General features: G+C 47.4%; 2 protein-coding genes across 2 annotated transcripts in view; both read right to left on the minus strand.

The window, feature by feature from the left end:
• NECTIN4 (nectin cell adhesion molecule 4) overlaps positions 1 to 695 on the minus strand; it is an 84,432-nt gene extending 83,737 nt beyond the window's left edge. Inside the window, exon 1 of the mRNA XM_083716592.1 lies at positions 576 to 695. The gene's annotated coding sequence lies outside the window, so the exon portion shown is untranslated. The remainder of the gene's footprint in view (positions 1 to 575) is intronic.
• Positions 696 to 2,228: 1,533 nt separating this feature from the next.
• Positions 2,229 to 8,983, minus strand: LOC310833072 (lens fiber membrane intrinsic protein-like). The gene is made up of 5 exons (XM_083715425.1): positions 8,857 to 8,983; positions 6,877 to 7,126; positions 4,741 to 4,881; positions 4,149 to 4,283; positions 2,229 to 3,641 (listed from the first exon to the last, which is right to left on the minus strand). Exons 2-5 carry the CDS (start codon positions 7,049 to 7,051, stop codon positions 3,574 to 3,576), a joined length of 519 nt encoding a protein of 172 aa, XP_083571551.1. The 5' UTR covers positions 7,052 to 7,126; positions 8,857 to 8,983; the 3' UTR covers positions 2,229 to 3,573.
• Between the last annotated feature and the right edge of the window lie 283 nt (positions 8,984 to 9,266).

Genomic DNA, 9,266 nt, shown 5'->3' on the forward strand with positions numbered 1-9,266 from the left:
AGATGCTGGCCAGGGGTATGGGCATGGCCACTGTGGGGCCGAGGTTAGAGTGTGGACTACTAGGATCTGGGAGAGACCAGGGTTCAAATCCCCACTCAGCCACAAAACTCACTGGGCAACCTTAGGCACCGCTCAGCCCAACTCACTTCACAGAGTTGTTTTGGGGATTGAGGAGGGGGAGAACCATGTTATAGCTCCTTGGAGGGAAAGATGGGATATAAATGCAATAAATAAATGGAGGTAGCCTTCCTCAGTCTAGTGACCGCCAGGTGTTTTAAACTATCAATTCTGATTTATTGATTTATTTTAAATGGGAGTTGTAGTCCAAAAGACCTGGAGGTCACCAGACTCAGGTGAAGGCGAGTGCCGCATGCCCTATGCAGCAGTGGGGGCTTGTATAAGCGACCATTATAAGGTGGAAGGGACGGCCGACCCCTCTTTTGTCATTCAGAAGCACAAGCCGGGGGAAAGGCGCCTTGTGGTTCTCCGGAGAGCTGGAGAAAAGCAGTCCCTCTGCTGGGAAAAGCGGCTCATCTCCGAAGTACTTCGCTGGCTTCGAGCCCAGAAAGTTTTACCTGTCGCGGGTTGCTGCATTGGAAGGAAGGCAGGCGGGCAGGCAAGCAACTGCAAAGGGGCTCGCGCGTGTCCCTTCCGCGCCTCGCCGCCGCTGCAGGAAGTCCCAGGCCCGCCGACGCTTTGGCTCCGCAGTCAAAAAGGGGAAGCATAAAAAATAGCCCCCACCTGCTCCTTTCTTCTTTCTTCTTACCAGGCGTCCGCTCCACTGCGCATGCGCCCCGACCCCCTCGCCCGCAACCTTTGCTCCAGGGTTAGGTGGCCAACTTTTTGGACCATCCCGGCTCCCCTGCCTCTTTAACAACAGCTTCCAGCACGTGTTCGCCCTTAGTGCTTTATTACCCAATAGGCAGGCTTAGCTGGTGTTCAGGGCACCAGCAATGCAGGGGCATATAAAGAAACGGATTGTTATTATTATTTTAAATTGGCATTTGATTAGTTCAAAAGAGGCATCAAAGTAGCCACCATGGGAGAGAGCAGAACTTTGCGAGACTTCCTTATGCTCCACTACAAACTCCCAATTTTCTGTACTCATTTTTTTCCTGATCCTCACCTAAACCAGGGCGGCACACTACTAACATAGATTGAAATAATGTGAGGAAATCAAACTTTGTCACGTGTTGCATGTGATGAACATGCATGTACATATCAGCATACATGCAATTTCTGTGTCCGTTTGAAAAATAAATGTTGTTTTATAATTGAATATTGTTTTATTTTTTAATTACATGGGGGGCACCATAATATTTTCAATGCTTAAGGCCTCTAAAGGATTTAATCTGGCTCTCCATGCCACCACCTTATTTCTGTCCCCCAATTTCCTGTGCAAAGGAGCAGGCCAAGCTGCCTAGCAACCCTAGTCCAATCCACAGATGCCCTCCTCTTTCCCACCTCTGATGCTAGCAAATTAATGCATTCAAAACAGCAAAAACATGGCAGCAGATTGGTGAAGGCTGAAGTACGCTGGCAGGATTCCTGTTCTAAAATAGCACCTTCTTGCTCTCTTCCACTTTTGTCAAAACAGTTTCTTTCAGAGAGATTCTTTTCATGGCACATTGTGAACACTGTGCAGGGAACCGAAAGGCCTTTGATTTCCTGGAGGAAAAGGTCCCAGGAGAAAACTATGGTAATAAAAGCTGCACTTTGAACTGTGTGTAAAATCCTGAGCACTGCGGCGCTTTGCTTTCTTGAAACAGTGTGTGCGAAAAAGAAAGTGACCCCCACCCGCCAGAGTTGCCAGCTCCTGTTTCCCATGCCTTTAACAGCAGCAGCTCGACTCCACAACATGAAAAGTCTCAACCTTCTATTTCTGCACCTGCCAGGTGCTGCAAAAGGCTCAGGAGTGAGCAGGGCAGCTTTCCACCCCTCCCTACCCTCATCAGTTGGCCACTGCCCACCTGACCTACAACAACTCACCCAAGAGTGACTGGAAGTTGCTATTTTTGAATCCCAGTCCAGTGTGATTTGGTCCAAAGGAATATTTTGTTAGGTACTTCTACATGCCACATGTGGTCAGTCATGGGATGATTCCCACAGTCGCCTACTCCATCCGTTACCTGATTTGCAGGCAAAACATGAATGGCCCACAAGTGCTCCCCGGTGACTAAGGAGGTGTGTGCCTTGTGAATGGGCCCTGTGAATCACAGCTCAAACACTGGAGAGAAAATGGGTGTTTATTTTTCCTGTTCAATGAAAGGACTTGGGAAAACAACATGGCCCTCTGCAAAGCCCCTTGGTGAGGCAGCCCAGGTTTTGTCCAAAATTGACAGGAGAGACTGGCTGGGTTTGCCTTGTCTCCACACCAGAATCCAAAAGCCTTTTTTCTTGGGCTGAACACCTTGGGAACATGAGCAAGCACACTGACATAGATTGAGCACACATCAGACATTTAAAGGACATGGCTTTCCCCAAAGAATGCTGGGAACTGTAGTTTACTCCTCAGAAAGCTACAATGCCCAGCACCCTTAACAAACAATTATGGGGGGGGGGGAGGTCATGTGCTTTAAATGTTTGGTGTGCAGACCACCACATGGACTTGATTACACCAGAGGTTTGCTGCTTGCACATTGCTGAATCCTCCACTGGCTTGGGAGCTGCTGCCCTCTAGTGAATTTATGTCACAAATGTCATGAACCTGGACTAGAGACCTGAGGCAGGACAAAGGCCTGGGGAGAGAAATGACAGTGTTTCTGCACCAATAACAAGAATGCCGTCGTGGCTGAACCACACTTATTTACTCACTATTCTCCTAGCATCATGGTTTTTACCTAGCCTTCCTCCCAGTTGTTTTGCCCAGTGCAAAAGAGGTGAAAACAGGGAGTCTTAAATTATAGCTTTACCTGGGAGAGAAGCAGAGGAAGCCTATTCCTGTTTACTCACAAGTAAGTCCCATTGAATTCAGTGACACTTAGTGCCAGATAAACTGGTATGGGATTGAAGCCTTATTGGCCTGGGGATGAATGCGCTCAATGCGAATGCAGTAGTAAGTGTATGGATCAGCCTTCCTCAACTGAGTGCCCTTCCAGATGTTTTGGACTGCAATTTCCATCATGCTGGCTGAGCCTGATGGACAGTGTAGTCCAAAATAGCTGTGCTGACTGGGACTGATGGGAGTTGTAGTACAGATCATCTGGAGGGCACGGGGTTGGCAAGGGCTGTTGCAGGGATTGGCTGATGGAGGACTCAGCTGGAGTCCCTTGCCAAGGCCATTGAAAAGTCAGTTCCTTCCTAAAAATAAAAATAAAAATGGCAGTGCAATTCAATCACACTTCAACCACTCCTTGAGAGTGTGGCAACGTCAAAGGGAGAACCATTTCTATAGGGTTTTCCCCAGCATCTCAACAGCAACCTTCTTGATTTTTTGTGTAATTGTTGTGCAGATCCAGAAAGACAATCTGGGGAGGGCTTATGAGGGAAGAGGCAGCGACAAAGTCAGGAGTCCCAAGCGGAAATAATCTCAGACATGTGGACAGGATGGAATTGGGCCAGCGTCCCAGAGGGTCAACCGCTTGCCACGTCAGAGCCGTCAGAAGATGAGTTCCTGGGGACAGCGCAAATGTGGAACACACCTGAGGAGGGAACGGGGAAGCCAGTGAATCACGGGAATTACCATATAGTTATTGTTATTATTTATAATTTATTACCTGCCCTTCACCCTAAGGTCACAGGGCAGGTTACAATAATTTAACCCAATATTAAAAACAGTTTAAGACAACTTAAAAAGCTCAGAAATAAGGTGGGTCCTAAAATATACACCTCTTCTGTCAAAGGCCAGGGTGTGTCTTCAGCATTTCTTGGAAGCTGTGTAATGAAGGCGCCAGGCATATTTTTGTGGGCAGCTTAGGGGCTGCCACAGAGAAGGCCCTATCCCAGCCTGCCAACCCCAAGCTTTCAAAGATAGTAGAAGTAGCAAGCGGGCTCCCTATCCTAACCTTAGCATAAATAAATAACATAGTAAAAGAAATGCAAATAAATTCCTTTGGAAAGACCATATGCCCCTTGGATCCAGTAGACAGCTGAAGTTAGGTGAGGAGACCCATGTTTGGGGTGGAGAAACTGAGGGGCACTCCTGGTACCTGCTGAGATGGTGAGGATGACAGCGATCCATCCCAGAATGTAGGACCAGGAGAACCTCCATTCGGCGTAACGCTTTCCGTAGAAGCTCACTGTCACTCCCGTATACACCGAGATACCCAGCAAAGCAAAGAGTCCTGGGGGGAGGAAGAGTAGACAGGGAAGGAGCCCAGAGTGAGGTTGTGGGGGGACCATCCCATTCCACACATCCCATTTTCTCAGCAAGGACCTTTGGCCAACTGCTGGGATTTTTAGGGTTCTTGCAAGTAGAGGTTTGAGGGTTAACGGAGCCTGAGCTTGAGTTTTAGACTAAGGCTTCTGAGCCCCTGTGTTCTGATTCGATACATGATATCCAATCACAGAACATTTCAGGATTTGGGCCTCTGCCATTGGCCCTTAAACTCTGAGTTATGATTCGCAGCTTGGAAGTTTAGACAGCCAATCTCGTTGGGAGTGGGAGTGGCCCAGGCCTTCAGAAATGTATATAAGCAGTTGCTTTGCCCCTGTTGTCCAGTTCTGTTTGTTTAGTAAAGGTTCTTGCTGTTATCACTGTGAACTTGCCTCGTGGGAACCCACCTGCACTTCAGCACGTACCTGCGATCAAGAGTGTGATTCCTGCAGAGCGAGTGCGTGTGGATCGGGCACTACTGGAGTAGATGGTCAGCCCCAATATGATCCCGGCGAAGGAGGAGAGGATGGAGAGGAGCATGAAGGCTCTGGTGGCATCCCAGAATGCTGTGCAGGGAGGAAGGCACAGTGAGAAGCAGCAATCCGGAGAGGCAGGCTGGGCAAGGGCAGGGGGGCGGCAGGAGCATAGGAAGGAGGGGGCGGTGGTGTGGCCTGCCCCACCCCGGGTGTCATCCGTGAGGGGGTGACAAAATGGCACACCGTGGGGAGCGGCACTTACCATGGGGCCTGGCCTGCAGCGCGGCCAAGCCATGCGTCTCTCCTGGGAGTGACACAGTGGCTCAGGGCCCCGCGCTGCCCAAAACTGCAGCATGGGGCTTGCGTCCACCAAGTGGACTGCGTGGGCAGCTCGTCGCGCCTTGCCTCACCACCCCCCTGGGCAAATCACCCTGCCCCTGCCACTTTGGGTGCCAGAGCAGCTAGCTACACCCCTGTGGGGTGGACTTGCAGGGGCTGTTGTTGCCAGCCCAGCCCAGCCCTGCCTCCAGACTCAAACTAGAGGTTTAGGGGTTTCTCCTCTGCCTCCTCAAGATGGGGCTCAGCAGCAGAGCACATCCTTTGTGTGCAACTCCCTGTTCAATTCCCAGCAGCTGTCGGTAGGCGTGAAAGGCCAGCCAGAGGCTTAGCTTAACCTCAAGTGGGGTTAGGAACACAGGGATCTGTCCATGTAGTTGAGTATTGTGCGCACCAACCAGCGGCAGGTAGATCTTTACCTGGAGATGCTGGGGATTGCATGCAAAGCAGATGCTCTACAGCCACAACCACAAAACCCTATCAAGGGGATCACAATATGCAGGCACACAAATTCTAGCATGTAAAATGAGATTATATCAACAACCATGTCGGATTTTAGAGTTGGAATGAGCCATTCAGCTTGAAACACATAATTTGTCCGAGTTCCCCAGTTGTGAGGAAAGTACTGGAGATGTAAATCAGGATCATATATCCCTGTAAAAATTACAGTATAGAAGGACATGCGCTAACATTTGAACTGGGCCACTTTTGCAAAGACAGATTCTCAGGTTGTCAAGGCAGCCTGCTAGCTACACTTGGCTTCCATAACTGCTTTTGCCAATGGATTGATCCACCTAGCCATGAAAAAAACATCTAGGAACATTAGCGTTGCTAAATAGGTTGATAATTATTACTAGGCTATAGACCAGTGGTGAGCAAACGCCTTTTGCCATGAATTGCTAATGAATTTTGCAAATTGGGATCTAGAAGTCCCTCTGTAAGATAGCTGGGTGCTTTTTCTTATCCAAGTGGCAGGACATAGGGTAGTAGTGAATAGCCAAAGATATTAACTTAATTTTTTAAAAAATTAGCCAAGAGTAAGGATAATTATCAAGCAAAGCTAAGGATAAAGGTAAAGGTAAATGTACCCCTGACCATCAGGTCCAGTCGTGACCGACTCTGGGGTTGCGTGCTCATCTCGCTCAAGAGGCCGGGAGCCGGCGCTTGTCCGCAGACAGCTTCCGGGTCACATGGCCAGCGTGACTAAGCCGCTTCTGGCTAAGGATAGGTTAGCCCAAATCTGTTGAGGATACATTTAGGCAAAGCTGGTCACTGATTGCAAAAGGTAGTCTGGAGAGTTGAATCTACAAACTGACCTCATGGCTACATTGTCAGCCCATTTTTTGTGTTTTTGTATTATTATTATTTTGGAAATTCTCCTCCCCCTCACTCTGTGTTGTGTGTAACCTCTTGCATGGCTGGTCCCAATAACTATTCCACAACTGTGATTTTGGACCAAAATGGCTGCCTTTGCTCTTTATGTACCCACAAAGACAGTGACTGGCCCAAGGTCACCCTGTGAGTTTCATGGCCAAGTGGGGATTTGAATCCTGGTCTCTCCCAACTCTTGGTCCAATGCTCTAACCACTACACCACCTCTGGTTCTCTCACACACTGACTTCCTGCTCAGAAGCGGGTTGCCCGCAAGCTAATCATGTGTTCTCACAGGCATCACGAACCATTTTTCATATGAGGGATCCAAATGCAGTAAATAGCCTTTTTCTTAAAAGTTGTGCAGCGCCCCATTACCGAGTGTGATGGTGTGGGGGTGGCACTTGTTCCCCACACAGAACCGCCAGAGGCCTTGGTTGCTGAGGTTGCCTGAGTAGCGGTACTGCATCCAGAAGTCTGTAGCCGTGGCAACGATGAGGAGGACCAGGCCGGAGGCTGCACACAACAGCCCACCTCCCATCAAGTTGAACATCACGGACCACTCGCTGGTCTGGGGCTCGGGAGGAGGGCCTTCCTCCTGCAGAAGGACCAGAGGGGAAGGGTCTGCCTGGGGAGGGGGTCCCCAAAGGCCAGGGTGTTGTGGGTAAGGAGAGAAGAGTTATCACCACCAGGTATTAAATTCTTCAGAAAGAGAAAAACTGAATTCTGAGAACTGTGTCTTATAAGCAAAGCAAAGCATTTATTTATTTTTTCAGTCCCCCCCTTTATTTTGTTTTTTTCCTAATCCTGAGGAGAGACAAGTATGCAACATTGCAGGGCGCTCAAAGACCGTCTATCACCCCACAAAATCATACTCAACCAAATACAATTCCTGATTCATACAAGAAGACTCTTCCCTCCTGTGATTCCCAGAAAGTGGGTATTCAAAAGCATTGCTGCTTCTGATTGTGGAGGCAGCGCATAGCCATTGTGGCTAGTAATCATTGATAGCCTCTTTTGAAGCCACCCAAGTCTGTGGCCATCACAGCACCCTGTGGTAGCAAGTTCCATGGTTTAACTATGCACTGCATGGAAAAAGCCCTGAATCTTCCAACATTCAGCTTCGTTGCATGCCTTGGGACTCGGCAAGATTGGAAAAGAAAAAGCGTTTTATATGCGTTGTATATGTGATATAACACTGTGACACCAGATGGCGCTGTGGAATCCTTCCTTTCCCTACCAAATTACTCTGTATGAGTTTGCAACACCTTAAACTGAATTGCTTCTTTGATGTTTTCTAGGTCTAGCCCTGGTGTTATCAGAGAGGATGGGGAACATTTTTCTATCCACTTTCTCCATGGCATGCATAACTTCTATCATGTAACCTCTTCCTTGCCTTTAAATCGAGAAGTCTCAAACGTTGCAACTTTTCCTCACAGAGGAATTTCTCTACCCATTTGATCATTTGGTTTCCCTTTCCTGTAATAATCCTTTTTGAGGTGTTGAGACCATAACTATACACAGCATTCCACATCCACCATAGATTTATATAATGGCATTATATCGGCAGTTTTATTTTCAGTCCCTTTCCTAATGATCTCTTAGCATGGAATTTGCCCCTTTCGCAGCTGCCACGCACAGGGTCAACATCTTCATTGAGCTGTCCAATATGACCCCAAGTTCTTGTTCCTGGTCAGTCACCCCAGTGTGTGTGTGTGTGTGTGTGTGTAATTGTTCTGTTTTACAGTTTAAAATACTCATTTAAACATCGTCAAAATATAAATGACTACGCTTCTTATCTTTCCATGGTTCATTTTGAATAATACCAATCCCTGCATATTTTACAAAAACTAAACCATTCAGTATTCCATTATTGCATCCATCAAAACTTACTTACACTGTTGAATTTATCTTCATGCTGCCAATGTTTTCAGGTGTACACAATGTTCAATAAACATTTTCCAATCTTCTCTAAACATATGTTCTTCTTGTTCTCTAATTCTATATATTAAGTCTGCAAGCTGCGCATATTCTGTCAGCTTAAGTTGCCATTCTTCTTTAGTTGGGACCTCACTCATTTTCCATTTTTGGGCTAACACAACATGAGCCGCAGTAGTAGCATACATAAATAACCTTTTTTTTATACCTGGGAAATTCAGTCTGAATCATCTCCAACAAAAAGGACTCTGGTTTTTTTGGGAAAGTACTTTTAAACATTTTTTTCCCAATTCATTATGTATTATGAATCGATTAACAGCCACCCCAGTTTAAACCCCAGAAGCTTATATGTGAAATTAAGATTTTGAATAGAACACTCCACAATCCCTGGTTCCAATCAAGCCTTATGTTTCAGCTTACCTTCAGTGCTCAATCCTCAGAATGACCATTATCCAAGAAATTCAGAGATAAATAAACAGAGAAACCCAGCTAACAAGTCTAAAAGTTTTCTGCTATCACCATTACCTATTCTCTCTCTTTCCCTGACTTTTCTTTCCCCCTCTGAAAACAAATAGAGAGCAAAAATGCTGTAAAGATGGGACTTTTATAGAGTTGCCTCCTCTGTCGCTTTGTCTGATGGATGACCAGGCTGACAATAGCCAGGAAGCATCTCGCACTTTCCCTCTCTGCAGGCTTTTGCTGATGCAGGATGTGTGGAAGACCAGGTGCTGGATTGGGGGGTGGGGGGGGAGAGAGCCCATTCTCTTGTGGTGGGAATAAGCAAGGCAGGCAGATCCTGTGACCCTCTAAACCCCCCTTTTCCATGACCC

Source organism: Podarcis gaigeae (assembly GCF_964106915.1).
Source record: "Podarcis gaigeae genome assembly, chromosome: 16".
Classification (NCBI taxonomy): Eukaryota; Metazoa; Chordata; class Lepidosauria; order Squamata; family Lacertidae; genus Podarcis; species Podarcis gaigeae.

What these genes read in the sequence shown, in the direction of transcription:
- LOC310833072 (XM_083715425.1), bottom strand. Translation starts at nt 7,051, where the DNA reads ATGTTCAACTTGATGGGAGGTGGGCTGTTGTGTGCAGCCTCCGGCCTG. An exon ending in CCCCCACACCATCACACTCG is followed by an intron (nt 4,882 to 6,876) that starts GTAATGGGGCGC and finishes CTCCCTGCACAG; the next exon opens with CATTCTGGGATGCCACCAGA. An exon ending in CATCCTCACCATCTCAGCAG is followed by an intron (nt 3,642 to 4,148) that starts GTACCAGGAGTG and finishes TTCCCTCCTCAG; the next exon opens with GTGTGTTCCACATTTGCGCT.